This window comes from Populus nigra, chromosome 16, assembly GCF_951802175.1.
Source record: "Populus nigra chromosome 16, ddPopNigr1.1, whole genome shotgun sequence".
Lineage (NCBI taxonomy): Eukaryota > Viridiplantae > Streptophyta > Magnoliopsida > Malpighiales > Salicaceae > Populus > Populus nigra.
The window spans coordinates 9,731,155-9,749,543 of record NC_084867.1 but is presented as its reverse complement, the minus strand read 5'-3'; the positions used below and the strand labels follow the sequence as shown (position 1 = coordinate 9,749,543).

Below are 18,389 nucleotides of genomic sequence, written 5' to 3'. Positions count from 1 at the left end.
CCTTAAATAATATTGGGAAAATAACAAAAGAGTTCTAAATAAGAGAAGAAAAAGAATTCTAAATCAACTAGAAAACTAATACAAATCTCACATGGTAGCTTCTGAATGTTATCTCAAGGCCTTATTGATGTTTGATTTTCCTGAAATTTTAACCCACTATAAAACAAGACCTTTGAAAACTTCTAGTGAAATTTCATCCTAATCTAACCATTTGATAAAAAAAATGCTCATTAATATAAAATTACACATTATAAAAATAAGCTCAATCCGCGTGTAAATAAAAAAATAAGTTGAATATGCAAGTCTTGTAGGAAATAAGACCTAAATATCTTGAATTAACCTATTGAATACCTCTTTAACCTTCTTAGATTTTGACCTTATAATAAGCCTAATTGACACATGTAATGAATTATTTGGTGTTGCTCGCTGATTCACATCAGTCAAGTGTTGTTAAATCTACAATTATTGTTGGGTCAGATGCAATGCCACTTATAGTGTGCCTACTCAATGTAGCAAAGGGCTATTCAAAAAGTAAATTAACAAAATCTAAACATATAAAAGAGAGTATAACATATAGTACATGAATTAATTAATCTGAAATAATAATAAATGTTAATAAAAACAATTACGCTTCCAATGTTTTGCTAAAATCCAATAAAATTTAGTATAAAATTCATTACCCATCATTACATTCATGATCATTCTCTATTTACTAAACAAATGCTAAGAATTGTTTTTAGCCTTAATCCTTCACTCAAGGCTATCAATCTTTAAAAAATATAAAACAAAACTGCCATTTCCATTCTCTACCAATTCAAATTAAATAAAAATCAGAATTAAATCTGACATTCATTCTTTTTAATTCTAATATTGAAAGATCATTCCTCCACAACTATTTAAAAAACATGTTATTTTCAAAAAGAAACTTCAACCCAATAAAAGAATAAATTTTCAGAAAAAAAAATGAATTCTAATAAACATTTTAGAGAAAAAAACCAAACACCGCTCGTAACCTTCATCGAAAACCTTACATGCAACAAAGAAAATAGCAACATTAACCAACAACCTACTTTCATTCATCCACAATGCTACAACACATGGTCTGACCTCACTTAAAACATGTCGCACACTTATGATTTAATGATGGATAATCTCATAAAGGTCGAAAAAAGTGTAAGAAACTTTCTAAACCCAACACTTAAAATGAGAGACAAAAACTAAGAAAAATATCCCAATAAAGCATAGAAACTCAAGCAAAACACACAATATTTAATTGGTCCAGAAGAGAAAGAAAAATAGTTAAAAAAAAATTAAGGAGAAATAGAAATTACTTAACAAATTGTAATTTTATACACAAAATAAGTAAAACCTTATTGAGAAGCCGACAAAAAAAAACATAATATAAAAGAGAAATGTTACATTAAAAAAAAATATTGATAAATAAGCTCACCATCCACCCAATGCTTTTGGTCTACATTGGATCATCACCCTCCTAAGGTTTTTGATCTATGTTGGCTGCTTGATTGAAGATTAAGAAAGCAACAACTATGCTTTATTTACCTAAAATATTTTACTTAAGATAAGTTATATTGCTACTTGTCTTATATTTCTAATGTGCATACATGTTGAGGATCTGTATAAATTAATGTATGGATACCTATGGTTAAAGATGGATCTAATACATGAGATTAAACTTAGGTTATAAATGGTGGTTAGTTAAACCAAAGTCTATCATATTTAGGGCTCAAATCGTTTAGCCATTTTTAATTGTTATTACAATAATGATCTGTAATTGTTCATATATTCTAGAAACACTCAATAAATTGATGTGACCATCATGTTGATAACAAAATGATAGGTTATTCTTGATCAAGGCTTATAACTAGTGATGATTTTTCAAGCAACGTCAATGAATAACAAGACATATTTATGTGAGGTCAACTTGACTTAAAGAGGGATGATGCTAATCATTTTATTATGTAACCAAGGATTTTAAGATAACATTCTATAATGGTTCATTTATATTAAATAAAAAATCAGATGGATTTTGTTGAATGATTTGATGTACCCTAGTCGTAAGTGTCTAAATAGCAACAACTGGCGGTTTATCTACTTGGAGATAAGATCTAAAGATACTTAAAACTAATGTCCCTTATTGGACCAAAATGCCTACACTTTCAAGATAACGACCTTTGAGGATTCATTTACCTTAAAGCGTGTTGTTGAATTAATAATCACATTTATTATTTCATGTTCTTAGAATAATGGCCCCCAATTAATGGTTACGCATACCAATCTAAAAAGACTTATTTATGAACAAGAATTGTTAGTGAATAATCTTTTACAACCAAAACATTTGTTATTATTATTATTTGAAAGAAAAAAATTACATCATGTATAAATGGACAACCTTATTACCTCAATCAATGTTTAGAAGTAACAACTTTTAAGGTTTCATTTATATCAGGAACAATTGATGGATATATCCGATCAAAAACTTATGCATTTTTATTTTCTAAAAAGGAGTTTTAATTTTAAAAATTGAAATTTTTTGAAAAGATTTAGAATGGTTGCCTTTGCTAATAAAAGGATTCATGGATTGAACCTTTCATGTGATGGGAATTATAATCAAAATACAAGATCTAGTGTAAAGATAGGGAAATGACATATATGTATGAAATGGGATATCATATCTATGTTATTTGAACCGAGGGACAATACTAACACATGTTCATGCTATTAAATACATAAATAATCATACATGAAGAAGATGACGACGACATTGTAATGCTAAAGATGGCAATGGATGAAAACATAAACAAGAAAGCAAGATGCGAATTTGAGAGGTTCGGTCGACATCATCAAAACACAAATACCAATCCAAATGAACTATCCAGGGTGGATGAATTCAGGTTAAGATGGTTGAAACAATGGCGATAATGGTTACGCATGACAGTCACACATTAAAGAGGGTTGTCATGATTGGCATGTTTTTTCACATGCCACTAGAGTCTAATTGAATTGTGGACTGACTGATAGAATGTGTCACTTTGTGCTTTGTTGATCAATGTTAGCAGTGTCGGCCACTACCTCCTGTGGATGGAGATCAAAATTGATGAAGTTTTAGTTTTCTCTCTCTTGAATATACTCATATAAAGGTCATTGGTTTAAATGGATCATATAATTATGTAGTACTTATCAAGAGAAAAATGATGGTGCTCTCATAAAAAATTTATGTTCGGGGAGAGATAATTTTCAATTGTTGTTCTTTCTCTCTCCTTGATCTATGATGATCTAAGGGTTATTGACTTCAATTGATGGAGGGGTTTTATAGGGAATTCATGGATGAAAAGAATGGTGGTGGTCTCATCATAAATGGAGGTTGGGAGGGAGAAATTAAGGAGAAAAGTTTTGGTTGAGAAAGGTTGTTTGCTAGTTGGCGATACTACTATTTTGGTGTTTTTGTCGGTGCTATGTTATCAATGTTATGGTGGTGCTGGTGTGGAGATATGGAGGTTCAATTTTAGAGAGGGGGGAGAAAAGATAAAGGGGTTAAGGTGTTATTTTTTTTGTGGGAGAGGTGAGGAGGAAGTAAATGAATAATTTCTCTTTTTTTTTTTAATTAAGCACGCATTTTCTCTTTACCAATGGTGGCTAGGGTTTTTTTCCTTGAACGAGAGGTAAGGAGGAAGAAGATGAATAATGTTCTTTCTATCTCTTTTTAGCACATTTTTTTTTCTTCCTCTAAATTTTTTTTATGGTGGCTAACGATTTTCTCCTTTTTTACACCCTTTTTTTATTTTCTATTAATAGTCAAAATCTCTTGTCATTTTACCTCAATTACTTGGAGAGCTAGTAACCCAATTTAACTTTGATCCCCTTTTTTTTCGCGTTTCACTCACTATCTTTTTTAATCTATTTTTTTAATTTGTTTTTGTATTTTGATTTTTTTTAAGTCATCTATTTATAAGATAAAAATAGTAAAAGATTATGAAATGGTCAGATGAATGTACAAAATAGTACAAAATGCATTGAAAGTATATTTTTAGAAGTTTTTGCTTTATTTTGATTTTTTTGGAAATGAGGTCAAAAATCAAATTATGACAATTATAATGTATCTTTCTATTAACCTTTTTAATTATTTATGATGTGAATGAAACTTAATAATATTGCATGAGTAAAAAATTTATTAAGCTTTGTTTTAGTAAACATTTTTTTTAATTATAAAATATTTGTAAAAAAAAAAGTTCAAATTTTGTGAATCATGTTGTCCAAAGGAGTAAAAAGTAACATAAGATAACAATAGAAAAAAAATACCATATTAAAAAAATCAAGAATTCAATTTACTAATTTGATGAACTTTGATGTAGTTTTATTATTTTCAAACTTTAACATTCTTGATTTTTTAAAAAAACATTTTAAAGGATTTTTAGAGTTTTTATTACTAATAATGTACTGTATAGGTTTATATATATATATATATATATATATATATATATATATATATATATATATATATAATTTGTACTGCGTAGGAGTGATTTAAGAAGCTTATGCTATGTTATTTAGGATTTTATGTGGTTAATAAATAAGGAAATAGTGGAAAAACAAGACAAACCTATTTTTTAGGTTTTAATAATTTAATTTTTTTTTAATATTGGTTTTATTTTCCTTAATTAAGGATGGTGTGAATTTACACGTTAATATTACAGACATATTATAATGTTATTAAGTTAGTACTAATTTATATATAGTTTATGGATATTTTCATGAACTTTCTTTTTTATTTAAATTAAATTTAAATAAAAAATTATTGAATCTTCTGAGGCCATCAAATCCACCGCGCACACACAGGGCAACTATATCCTAGCTTATCTGAAAACAAAACCGAAAGAAACTACAAGCTCTGCAACTGTCTGACGATCCTTTCTGTCGTGCCCCCCAAATCCTCGTACTTGAAATCCATACAATCAAGTCACATAAACTAAGGTCTGCATTTTTTATGGCCTTTATATATATATATATATATATATATATATATATATATATATATATATAAACTATCTGGGTTTGCTTTGAATTCTTGAGTTTCTTTTGACTTGCATTTTTCTTTTGGTGGTTAAACTTCAGTTGTTGAGCCGTTTCTTTATTGGTTGGACTAGCAGATCAAGATGCATTAAATTCTCACCACCAATATCTTAGCTTAGCTTAGGTTCTTGTTTCAATTCAATGTGGGCCGAATCACTCTTACTCTTTTCTTTTAACTCTTAGGTTCATAAAGTGAATTGCCCCATTTATTGATTGACTCTAAAGACTTTTCAATCACATGGGCATTGCAATTATCCATATTTTAGTCCATTTTGATCCAGATTTTCTATATAATAATCTTTTTTTTAGTATAGGACAAGTGACCAAAAAGTGGAAAGCCTGACCAAAACAATTGTTGGATATGTGTAGGTTAAGGAGCAGGTGAAAAATTTCTTTTGTATTTTTTCAGTTGGATTAATGGCGGGTTTAAAAGAGGACCCAATTCTTGGAATTGACGGTATCACAATAAAGGAGGAGCTTGAGATTGGTAAGCCTGAGATTGACAGGTCGAGAGAGGACCACCCAGTTCTTGAAACTGGCGGTGCAGAAATAAAAGGAGAGTCTTTGATCGACAACAGGTCTGTTATTGACAAGGTGAGAGAGGAGGGGAGCTGTGGTCAAGGTGAGAGAGACATGGTTCCTCCCATTAGCAATTCTATTCACAGGTCAGGTTCCAGACCACAGCTTGACCTTAGCAAGGCTGCAATTGAAGGGACCTTTGAGGAGAGAGATCCTACAATTCTGTTGCCTAATCAATCTGATGATATATCACATTTGGCTCTTGATATTGGAGGTAGAAGCTGGTCATTATTCACTTGTGCACTTCTCTCTGTGTTTTTCCCCCTCGTTTTGGTGGCTTAATTATGTTTTTTTATTCTTATTCTTGCATGGGAGTTGTGTTTTTGCTTTAGTTGTTGTGAATTAGTGTCTCTTTCATTAAGTGTGATTTGGTTTTCTGTGTTTGGCTCTTTGGGAGAACGGGGCTGAAATAAAAATCTGTATTTTGGTTTGCTTCATGTTCCCACTTGCATGCGTGTTTTTCTTGTTCATTTTCTTCCTTTTTCCCCCTGTTATTCCTTTTAGTCAATGTTTTCTCAAACACTTCCCTTTATTCATTTCATCTACTGCACTGAGGAACAAATTGCTTCCACACCTACAATTTGATGGTTTGTTTGCAGGAATTTGAAATGAAATTTCTAAAATTCAACTTGGTATACATTGTATTGCCTTGTAGTATGTTATGTTCATTACACTTACTGGGGCTTTCTTTCTTTTTTTCTGTGATTTCATCTAAAGAATTTGTTTTGAATGTTATTTACATGTATGTGAAATCTGTGAGTAATGTCCAGCATTCTGCCATGTTGTGAGAGATTCCAGAATACTTATTAATTCAGTTCATATCTTTTTCAATGTATATTTAGAGTAATAATTTCAGCTATTCTATCTTTAACTCACAACTGCTTAAAACTGACATGGTTAGCCTTTCTTCACTGGGTGATTGTCAGTTTATAGGAAAGATATATTTTCAACTTATTCAGGTTCTGATCAGAGTTCGGCTACTTTGAAGAGTGGTCTATGGTTCTGTGTTAGTAACGATGTCAATATCAGCTTCTGGCACGATATTTGGGTTGGATCACTTCATCTGAGTGCGTCATATCCTGATTTATACGGTTTAGCTGAGGACAGACTGTAAGATAGCTGAGTTGGGTGAGTAGAAGGGTTCTCTTTCGGAATGGAAGTTTAAATGGAGTAGGGCTCTTTGGGTTTGGAAGAAACAACTGGAGGGTAATTTGTTACTTGACACATCTGCTGTTCATTTATTTTACAATCTAAGAAATAAATGTATTTGGATTCATGATGTCAAAGGTGATTACGCTGTTAGATCTTGCAGCTCCTTGATAGACCGTGTAACTCTTGGAGAGAATTCTCCAATACAATCCTTTGTCTGGAAATCTATTGCACCACCAAAAGTAGAAGCCTTTGTTTGGCTTGCTGCCATGGGGAAAGTGCAAACAAACGATTTTTTGCAGCAAATTAGAATTGTAGGCCAAGCTGCTAGCATGTGTCCTCTTGCAATTCTCATGTGAAACAGCCAATCATCTTCTTTTGCAGCAGAGACGTATGGCTGGTGTGGTCTAAAGTTATGAATTGGTGCGGATACTCTTGGTCAATTCCTAGCAGCGTGGATGGCTTTTTTCAGCAGTCGGATTTGTTTGCTCATGGTCATGTGCAAAGGAAAGTATGGTACCTGGCAATTTATGCAGTTTTATGGTTTATATGGCTAGCTAGAAATAACTTGGTGTTCAACAACGTCAATCCAATCTAGGACAATATCCTATGCTTAACTTTTCATAGGATTGCTTATTGGGTGAAATCCATTGATGAGACCTTTGTTTGCACAGGGAATGACTTAATTAAAAGTTTAGAAGGAGTTTAGAAGTGGTCAAATACTATAAGTACATGGCCTACAATGATTTAGAAAAATGTGTAGTCGTCCTGAGACAGCAAGATGTATGGTGTAGGGCTCCCTATTTTCTCTCCCTTAAAGTCCTTTATAGATTTTGAGTCGGGAATAGAGCAGTGGCTTATTCGGCGCTGTATCACAATTTATTCTTGGGCATAGCTGTTCACGAAACGTGGCATGGGACATCTGTCGACGGCGGGAGTCATCACATTCGAGCGAGAGGTCAAACTCATTCCATTCATCCTGGTCCGATCCGAATGGATCTTGTTGAATGAATTGATCCATTGTTGTATGCCCTAGTTCTCAGTTCATTTTTTCTTACTGGGACTTTCTTGTTAAATGCTTTCTTCTTTCTTGGAAAAGAAAGAGGGTTGCAACCAACGAAGACATGAGCTTGGGCACTTTCAGATGGAATGTCGATGGTTCTGCTTTGGGGAAGCCAGTAATTTCAGGCATTGGAGGTGTCCTCAAAGATCACGAGGGGAGGTTCCTTTGCGTTTTTTTCTATGCCCACTGGCATTAAGTAATCCAATGAGGTTGAAGTGCTGGCAATCAAGAGGGCTATGGAGATTAGTACTACTCTATCTCTTGCAAATAAGATTCACCGAGTTTTCGAATCCCATTCCATGAATGCAACTCAACGAGTGAGGGGAAAAGCAGAGGGCAGGCCGTGGAGACTACACAATGTTTTCTATCTTTCGTAGTAAACTTCTATAAGCTTTAGCCGTGTAAATATAGAGGAGAATGCAGTGGCTGATTCTGTTGCTAAGCAGAGCCTAAGTAGACAAGATGAACTTCTTGCTTGGATGTAATTTAGTCTCTTGTGTTAGCTTTTTGTTGTACATTCTTTCAAGCCACTTCCTTGCTGCTTTTCCATTTTATTATGATTGATTGATTTTCATCAGAAACTAAAAAAACTCACAACTGCTTTTACCTTGTTCTGTTTTCCTTCAGTAGGTAAATTCTTCATTAAGTGTTGTTCTAAATTTTCATTTTGATGTTTAGCTGAATGTTGATAAATCACCTGTGGTATGCATGAAACATTAGTTAATGGTGTTTATCTGCAGGTTCGCTAATCAAGTTGGTGTATTTTTCAAGACACCAAGACCGACCAACTAATGATAAGAGGAAGAAGACAGGGAAGGAGAGATTTGGAATTTCCAATGGTAATAGGAGAAGCTACCCCATTCTTGGAGGGAGACTTCATTTTGTCAAGTTTGAGACAAGCAAGATCAATGAATGCTTAGATTTTATTTCTTCCAAGCAGCTTCACTGTGGTGGTATGCTTTCTCTGACTTATTGATCTTTCTTCAACTAATATCTTTTGTCATTGGAAGCAGACCATATTGCTTTGATGTTTCACTTGTTTGTTTGACTGCTTCCAAGTTACCAACTTCATTTTCATTACCCGTTTCTTTTCCTTTTGTTCCCTATTTTTTCTTGATAACCCTGGTGATTTTCTTGCGAATAGGCATGGATTCACATAGTTGGCATTCTGAGACCTCACCCAATGGCAATGCTGTAATTAAGGTGAACTTTGCTTTTTCTCATTAAATTCTGCAGGGGGTACTTTTGCATTACTTGTGGTTCAAATACTACCTTTATTGAAATTAGGAGGTAATACATGTGTAATCTGTAAAGAAGATGTTAGTAACTGAGGGAAAGGAATTTCAGAAGAAGTTTTCATTTTTTCGTTAATATATAGTTTAACCTAGTTTTAGCAATTTCCTTGCATTGGAATCAAAATATGTTGGAGAATTTGTTACTGCTAAACACGACAATGCTACTTGCTCCTCTGGTTATGCAATTAGACTTTGTATTAAACCCACATTCTTATACCACGGTTCTATGAATTTGTGAGTACCTTTTCAAGCCTCAAATTTGAAGCGAGGAAGAAAAACCAGGTGTTAAACCCACCCTCTCTAGTTATTCTTTAATCATGTGCAAATTATGAGTTCCTTGCTTCTTAATTCATGATTTTAATAGCACAGCCAGTCATCAGCATACAATATGAAGGAGAAAACTTTATAATAAAGACTCAAATCATCTAATTTATACTAGTCAATGTCTATTCATACTTGTTTGGCTCTAACAGATATTCCTGTTGATTTTCTGAGAAGGCCACTGGCGGCGGGGCATACAAGTTTGCAGACCTCTTCAAGGAAAGGCTTGGGGTTAGTCTTGACAAGGAAGATGAGATGGATTGTCTTGTGGCAGGAGCCAACTTTTTGCTTAAGGTGGGATCTTGAGTTCCTATTACCACATTTTTTTTCTAATTCTTGTTTAGTACTTTAATTTGCTCATGTTTTTTGAAAAGGGATGACTTCTGATAAGTAGTTTGTGTTTGTGCACTTTTTAAACTTGCTGATTTTTGAAATATTTGAACTTCTGTTTTGCCTTTTCTTTTATGGTGAGAAGAAGAGAGTATTTCTTATTGGAAAGATGCCATCAGCATTGAGTTTAAGTCTTGCTCTTAACTATTATAGCATAGTAGATTGTTCCTATCTTCATTTGAATATGATGACACTTCCGTTCTTGTTACAATTGGAATGATGGAACTGCTATTGGTTTGTTGGCCAACTTCATCAACAAATTTGTCTTCTCTATCACAGTATTTTTTTTCACATGCTAGCTTTGTAAGCATTTTTTACATGCTTTTGTTTGATCCACAATTTATTTGCTATTTTCAAATATATGTTAACCCCATAGCTCTTTGAACTAACTTTTGAGTAGGCTATTCGCCATGAAGCTTTCACACACATGGAGGGCCAGAAAGAGTTTGTGCAGATTGATCAGAATGATCTGTTCCCTTATCTTCTTGTTAACATTGGATCTGGTGTTAGCATGATCAAGGTAAATTAGTCTTTTCCTCAGTTTGTTATTTTCACTTTAAGTATGGTAAAAACTCATAAAGAATAAACCTGCCCTTGATTTTTGTAGGTTGATGGGGATGGAAAGTTTGAACGAGTCAGTGGCACAAATGTTGGTGGTGGTACTTACTGGGGCTTGGGAAGGCTGTTAACCAAGTGCAAGAGGTCATTATGATATCTAATCTTTCTATACATTCACTATTTCAGAAATATGGTTAAGGTTTACTTTATTCATTTCCTTTTCAGTTTCGATGAGTTGCTAGAGCTGAGTCAAAGGGGTGATAATAGAACAATTGATATGCTGGTTGGTGATATTTATGGTGGTATGGATTATAATAAGGTATACTCTTGGTTTGTTCATTCCTTTCTCTATAGCTGGTAGTAACACGTTGTGAAACTGCAAGGCACTCACTGTGAATTGTCATCAAGATCCATATTTGGGAATTATGTTGGTGTTCTTTTTATATAAAAAAAAATCAATATGTTATGGTGATCATGTATAATCATATCCTTATAGATTGGTCTCTCAGCATCAACCATTGCTTCTAGTTTTGGCAAGACTATATCTGAAAAGAAGGAACTCGCAGACTACAGACCTGAAGATATTTCCCTGTCCCTCTTGCGAATGATTTCATATAACATTGGGCAGGTGAGTTGCATAAACGATTCTGTTATGCAAATTTTTCCATAGAAAGAATGTCTTGGAATGATGATAAACCCATGTGTGCTATAGATAGTTATTTATTTTCTCATTTGACATTAGTTTTGTAATTAACTTATCTTCTATATCATTATTGTTTTTTTACTTAACTGTATTAATAGTAATACTACAGCCTGTTTTAAGTTTTAAGAACAGTTACAGGTTTGAAGTGCCTGACAATTGACACATAGGAAGTTTGTTTGTTTGTTTGTTTTTTTTAAGTTTCAAGTGAAGGAAATGACTCCATTTGGTGAATAAAAACCTACAACCTCTTGGGGAAAAAATGTATACCTTTCCCCTTAATTGTAGAATGTGGTTGTGGACAAGTTTTGGCATATATGATAATTGTATAAAGTCTGAATTCTCTTTCAACCAGTACTTTTGCTACTAGTATAATTATCATCTTTAAACCTAAAATTGGAGCCTTTTACCTTTGAGTAGCCCTCTTCATGCACAACTTTGATCAGACAATTTAATTGCGTGTTTAGTGAATATTTTTCAATTCTCAAGTGGAAATTCAATAACTACAGATTGTGTGATGCCTTTTCTAGTAATACCTGCTAGTCATGAACTCTAGGGACATGTTTTTAGATATCACGGATCGTGTCATGTTTGTTGGTAAGCAATTTTGATTTTTTGAGTTGATTGTTTGGTATTATTATGTTAGGTAACTTACTGACTAATTGACATGAATGTGGTGGCTGTCTTTCTTGTATGCAGATTTCATACCTGAATGCACTTCGATTTGGGCTTAAACGAATCTTCTTTGGAGGGTTTTTTATTAGGGGTCATGCATATACAATGGATACAATTTCCTTTGCTGTTCATTTCTGGTGAGTTTTTTTTCCAAGGTTTAAACTTTTGTCTGATCAAAGTAAGTTTGATAATAGATAGTGATGTTGTTTACATGAATGCTACTGCTTCCTTGCTATTTTTGTTTCCATGATTTGGCTCTCTTTATTTGTTTTTTTTTTCTTCTTCTTTTTTCCATATTCATTGTCTAGGTCGAAAGGAGAGGCACAAGCAATGTTTTTGCGGCATGAAGGGTTTCTGGGAGCTTTAGGTGCATTTATGAGCTATGAAAAGCATGGTCTTGATGACTTGATGGTCCATCAGTTAGTTGAAAGGTTCCCTATGGGTGCACCATATACTGGAGGAAAGATTCATGGCCCACCACTCGGGGATTTGAATGAGAAGGCAAGTGCAGTTCAGTTTTGAAACGTATGACCTAGACTGGCAACTGCCTTGAAATATTTGGGCTGGTTCATGATTTTTTGAATGTTCAAAATGCAGGGTAGTCTTGCCTTAAACATAATGGTAGCTGGTCGCCCTGACCTAATTTCTTGAAAGCCGATCTCTATGTATAAACATTTCACAGTTTTGTCCTATATTACCTTAATTACTTTTGATAATTCAGGAGAACCCCACTATCTGTGAAATCTTTGTTTATCTAGGGATGTCACGCATATTAGTTGCCAAAAGTAACTCCATTATGTTGATTCCTTGGTTAACTTTTTTTTCCCATTATACTAGACACATAAGAGATATCAAATAGGAATAGATTCTTGAAGCAACTATATAGGCATTTATACAGTGAAATGAAAAAGGAAAAGAAAAAGGATATATAGTGGACTAACTTGATAGCCATGAGGTAAAAGGTTGGAATCTTTAGATGCTTCTTAATAACCTTTCAAGCTCAGCAATGTGATTGAATAATTGGCAACTAGAAACAATGTCTCGCCTAATTACCTTCATGGAAAGCTAATTTATATTTTTTCAGCTTTATAGGATGCAAAGTACTCCTTTACATAGACCATCTTAATATAGGAAATTCATGGAGATACAGATATCTGTTTTTGAGGTTGTGGATAAGGCTTCATGAGCGTTCTTCCTCCTAGATCTGAGACAACTAGCTGCTTCTCATCAGTGAGTGTAGTCCGTGTGAACTTCCTGACTGGAAAACTTGTTTATCATTTTAATGTCTTCTAGCAAGAAAAACTTTGATAATGGTTCAGAGGATAGAAGAAGTTTGCTCAAGCCTTTTGATTTAAGCACTAGATACCCTTTTTTCTTGCAAGAACATGTATATGTACACATGCACCTGTTTGAATTGGACCTTATACATGGTTTATTGTTGATTCAAATGCAGATTTCATGGATGGAAAAGTTTGTGCAGAAGGGAACTGAGATTACTGCACCTGTACCAATGGATCCACCTGGAACCACAGGGCTTGGTGGGTTTGAAGTTCCTTCATCCAAAGGTGGTACTCTACGTTCTGATGCCAGTGCATTAAACGTTGGTGTTCTACATCTTGTACCCACACTGGAGGTGTTTCCACAGTTGGCAGACCCAAAAATGTATGCAAAATTGTACATTGTTTTTGCTAAATACTTCATTAGATAATCTCTCTTAACATAATGCTTTCTCGTTCTGAGTGGTTTGATTCAATTATTAAATTAGTACACTAGAATAATATCTTATGCCTTTGTGGTATTGACTTATCCCCCATTAACATGTAGTTGCCAACACATTGGGGAGCAAAAATATTGTACGGAGAAGTTTTTCTGTTTATTCTTTATTCTTAAAGAATTCAAATTTTTTAATAAGAGTATAGCTTGAATTTGCAAAAAGGAAAAGGAAAAAATGTTTTCTTTTTTACTGTTAAGCAATGAATATGTGATTTATCAGTTAGCCCTCTATCTAACTTTGTGAAGCAAACTTATTTGATTCCAACAGGTACGAGCCTAACACTATCGACCTCTCAGATCACAATGAATTAGAGTGAGTGAACTCTGGGAATATGCTACATATTTTGATGATCCCCGATTAGAACTAGTTACTGTACAATTTACCTCCCGCTTTCACATATGCATTATAGGAAGGTTTCTTGGCTGATTTTGTATGCCAATGTAGGTATTGGTTCACTGTGCTGTCCGAGCATTTGTCAGATCTTGTTGATAAGGTAAACATCTATTTGTCATTAATCTCTCTCACTTGCTCACCCATGCACACACCCATGCATGTGTACACATATACCGGTGTGTGCAGAGTCAGACATGCATTAGCCTATGAAACTTTTGTACTCTGGTATTAACCACAACAGTGCGCATATGTAGCCCCATATAATGTAATTGGCATGGTTCTTGAAATTGAAGATCTCGTGTCAAGGAGGAAATAATTTAGTTTCTTGTTGATTGAAAGGTCAATAACAAATTATGGTCCCACATGAGGTCATGGGGCTGGAACTATGGGGATAGCCCTATCCCACAACATTTTCACATATAGTGACTGCTTTCAAGCCTCAAATCCAAGTGGTTACAAACCCAAGACTATTGTCATCTTGACAGACAATGCCCTTTAATTTCTTTTTTTGATTATTTAGGAAAACATGTCATTATTATTTTATAAAGAGCTTAATATGAAATATTGTAGGCAGTGGCTAGTGAAGGTGGAACAGATGATGCTAAAAGAAGAGGTGATGCTTTTGCTCGTGCATTTTCTGCTCACTTGGCAAGGTAATTAGAATGATGGTAAACCTTCTAATATGTTATTTTTTATACATATTTTGCATAGTTTCTAAGTTCTAAAGTTGGAACTTCAAGTATGTTGGTTGACTTGTGATATAATGCTTTTTAATACGGGACTGCAGTGCCGGACTGGTCCCATCCTTGCATTTTCTACTGTTTTGTTGATATCAATGATTTACTATTGAACACCCCATGCCCTCAATTTTCAGCACACTCTTGTTTGATTCTTTTGGGACGCAAAATTGCCTTGTTTCAAATCATTGGCACAATAAGAAATCTGCAGCTTCATTTTTTTTATTGTTTTGTTTTGTTGTTCAGATTGGATATCTTTCTTGAAATTATTTTTATATTTTGAAGGTCATTTTTCTTCGTTTACCAATTTCCAACCCACTATATAGATTAATGGAGGAGCCTGCAGCATATGGGAAGTTAGGATTGGCCAATCTTTTGGAACTAAGGGAAGAGTGCTTGAGAGAATTCCAATTTGTTGACGCCTACAGAAGCATAAAACAAAGGTAACCACGTTCTTTCTCAAACCACCTGGGGAAATTATGTGAACTTAGTTTCTCTCAATTCTTTTGCAACATTGTTTATGTTTTACACATATTAATTTGCTCAGAGTCCACACAACACGAGGCATATCCATGCCAGAGTGGGAAATGTTAAGGTGCCTATTGTGTTATTATAATACAAGCTCAACATGATTTTCTGTAATTGAAAAAAAAAATTATATTCCTATTGCTTCCAAATGTACTCTGCCAGATCATTTCCTGTATTATCCAACTTGTTAATGATATATTTTATGCAATTTACTTAACATCTGAAAAGCTATAAGTATGAGGATGAAGAGGATGTAGCATCACGGTTATAGTGTGTGCATACAAACTTTTTTTCTTCTGGTTCCTTTATTAATTCTTGGTTTTTTAATGCAAACAGGGAAAATGAGGCATCACTTGCTGTGTTACCTGACCTGTTGGCAGAGCTTGATAGCATGACAGAGGCATCCCCTTTTTTCTTTCCCTAATTGGAATTAAGAGTTTTAACAGTGTGAAATGATGTCCTATATGGAAATTTTGGGCTGTCATGTGTTGATCACCTAAATTCCTCTCTATCTTGCAGGAGACAAGATTGCTTACATTAATTGAAGGTGTTCTAGCTGCAAACATATTTGACTGGGGATCTCGTGCTTGTGTGGAACTCTATCATAAAGGAACAATTATAGAAATCTATAGAATGAGTCGCAATAAAATGCAAAGACCTTGGCGGGTAAATGGAAATAAATATATATATTTTGTCCAGGGAATACATGATTTGCATTATGTTGAAGAAATTATTTGCTTGTATTGTTATCCAGGTGGATGACTTTGATGTCTTCAAAGAAAGAATGTTGGGGTCTGGAGATAAGAAGCCTCGCCCCCATAAGCGAGCTTTACTTTTTGTGGACAACTCAGGTGCTGATGTTGTTTTAGGGATGCTTCCCCTAGCACGGGAGCTCCTCCAACGTGGAACTGAGGTAAGTTTGCTTTTCTATGATGCTAGTGAAAAAAGGCTTTTAAATGATTTGTGCACTACCCATCATTTTGTTTATTCAGGTCGTTTTGGTTGCGAACTCCCTTCCTGCACTAAATGATGTAACTGCTATGGAGCTTCCTGACATTGTAGCTGAGGCTGCAAAGGTTTGTAAACATTCTTGATGATTTGGAAACTTCTTATCTCACTCTTTTTTCATGTGTTTGTCAGAGTGTCTTAGTTTTTCTGGTTGTTTTTGTTCTTCTCCGTGTTTGCATGAAATATGCGGTTGCATATCTGTTTTTCTTTATCAAACTGATACACGTCTCCAGTCATTTGTTTACTCTCTTTCTGCGCATTTTATTGATGTATTTGTAAAACTCGCCATGAAAATTAGAAATGTTCTAATTCGTGTTAGTGCTCCTGCTTTATTTTAGTCAACTGAAGAACTGCACAATTATGACCATGGTTAAAGAAATTGATTACAGAATTTTGGGGGGTAAATTCAGGAAGGAGAAACGATGTAACTCATAGTCTTCATTGCATGAAGGTTTAATGAACTAGTATCAGTGTTGGAGATGCGGAACCCAATGCTGTTGGTAGCATTTACTTGAACAATGCCATGAAATTATGCATTTATACAAAAGTGAGGAAACTGACTCTCCTATTATTCCACAGCATTGTGACATTCTTCGCAGAGCTGCTGAAGCAGGTGGCCTACTTGTTGATGCAATGATAAACACTTCAGATGGTTCTAAAGAGAATTCCTCCTCGGTCTCCTTGATGGTTGTTGAGAATGGGTGTGGGAGTCCATGCATAGATTTGAGGCAGGTCAGCTCTGAGCTCGCTGCTGCTGCAAAGGATGCTGATTTGGTATGACTCTGGTTGCTATTATCTAAACCCTTGTCAGTGCTTAACCATGTAAAAGTCCCCATGTCAAGCATATCTGTTTCCCTTGCCTTCGTGTTTTCCTCACTTTCTAAAAAAACCGTTTCAAGCATAAAATCGAGCACATATGAGTGCAACTGTAATCACATGTTGGAATTTGTGCTCTGCAGATTATATTGGAAGGCATGGGTAGAGCTCTTCACACCAATTTCAATGCTCGGTTTAAATGTGAAGCTTTGAAGGTAATAAAATACTCTATGCAGACATTAAATGGTGGTTTTCTTTTACCATTTCCCAGTGCTTCATGCCTGACCTTGTGGTAGTTATTGAGGCTATATGGGCACATCCAACGAGACTTTGAGCTTTAAAAATGCCCTTCTTGATACTCACTAGTTTTACTTCTGATATTCAAGATTTTTGGGGAAATGGCATTCAAGACGCCAGCATCTGGCTTCTTTTGAAGTCTTGTCGTCTCTATCTTGACTTTCGAGTATTCCTTTCAACACCATCTAATGTGTGTACGTACGTACCTTATTATGCAGCTTGCAATGGTGAAGAATCAGAGGCTTGCAGAAAAATTGATCAAAGGAAACATATATGACTGTGTGTGCAGATACGAACCAGCCAGTTGAAGTCTTCTCAAGTTCTTTTCAATCAGGATGTTATCATTCTGTAACTGAAGAAACAAAAAAGGCAATCTCCTCATAAGTTAACCCATGGAGAGGTTGTCACGAGTCCAACTTTATTATGTAGGAAATGGGGTAGTAAAAAAATGGAAATAAACAGAAGGGAGATGAAGGGATAGGCCTATACATCTGATTCTCCATCCTGTCTTGATTAGTCAATTTTGATAGCAAAAAACCATCCAAGTCGTGATTTCTAGTTATATCACCACGATTCTCGAATTATGTTGGAGATTTTTTAATGCATTATTGCATTTAGATAAAATCGGAAAAAAAAATAAAGTAGTAGTAAACCATATTTAAAGAGTAATCAACGTATCCTTTGTGTTATGTTTATAACAAGATAATCTAAAAGCGAAAGGGATAGAAACATTGTACTTACTGTAGCTATTGTGGATTCGTGATTTTGCTCGGCTGACTGGTGGGGGTAGGAGAGACTTTTCATTTTTTAATAAATAGTAAAATGATAGAAATACCTTTCGAGTAAAAAAATCTTAGACTTGGATTTTTATTTTTTCAAGCATAATTAAATTAATTACTTGCCTTTAAAGTAAGGAAACTTTAGCTTTTGACCAAGACTCTTTTTTTTTGTCTTGGGGTTTTTTTTATTTTGTTAGTATTTAGTGGGCTAAAAAGTAAGTTTGTCTTTTACATTATAA

The 18,389-nt window shown here is 34.3% G+C and overlaps 1 protein-coding gene across 3 annotated transcripts; it reads left to right on the top strand.

Moving 5' to 3' along the window:
* Window positions 1-4,830: 4,830 nt before the first annotated feature.
* LOC133675851 (pantothenate kinase 2) lies at window positions 4,831-17,955 on the top strand. Of its 3 annotated transcripts, none has more exons than XM_062097369.1 (23): window positions 4,831-4,989; window positions 5,458-5,881; window positions 8,620-8,832; window positions 9,024-9,082; window positions 9,673-9,789; window positions 10,286-10,405; window positions 10,493-10,587; window positions 10,669-10,762; window positions 10,940-11,071; window positions 11,843-11,955; window positions 12,127-12,319; window positions 13,272-13,480; window positions 13,860-13,904; window positions 14,037-14,085; window positions 14,556-14,638; window positions 15,049-15,165; window positions 15,587-15,650; window positions 15,770-15,916; window positions 16,005-16,163; window positions 16,243-16,326; window positions 16,838-17,032; window positions 17,218-17,289; window positions 17,590-17,955. In XM_062097369.1, the coding sequence occupies exons 2-23, from the start codon at window positions 5,506-5,508 to the stop codon at window positions 17,677-17,679; spliced, it is 2,826 nt and encodes a 941-aa protein (XP_061953353.1). In that variant the 5' UTR covers window positions 4,831-4,989; window positions 5,458-5,505; the 3' UTR covers window positions 17,680-17,955. The 3 variants fall into 3 exon arrangements, with proteins under 3 accessions (XP_061953353.1, XP_061953354.1, XP_061953355.1); XM_062097370.1 differs by having other exon boundaries at window positions 4,839-4,989; window positions 5,498-5,881; XM_062097371.1 differs by lacking the exons at window positions 4,831-4,989; window positions 5,458-5,881 and adding an exon at window positions 6,947-8,360.
* The last annotated feature ends 434 nt before the right edge of the window (window positions 17,956-18,389 follow it).

Excerpts from the sequence above, each read along its gene's own strand:
- LOC133675851 (XM_062097369.1), top strand. The coding sequence starts at position 5,506 with ATGGCGGGTTTAAAAGAGGACCCAATTCTTGGAATTGACGGTATCACA. Across the intron at positions 9,083-9,672 it reads ATGGCAATGCTGTAATTAAG|GCCACTGGCGGCGGGGCATA; the intron begins GTGAACTTTGCT and ends TTTTCTGAGAAG. Across the intron at positions 11,956-12,126 it reads TCCTTTGCTGTTCATTTCTG|GTCGAAAGGAGAGGCACAAG; the intron begins GTGAGTTTTTTT and ends TTCATTGTCTAG.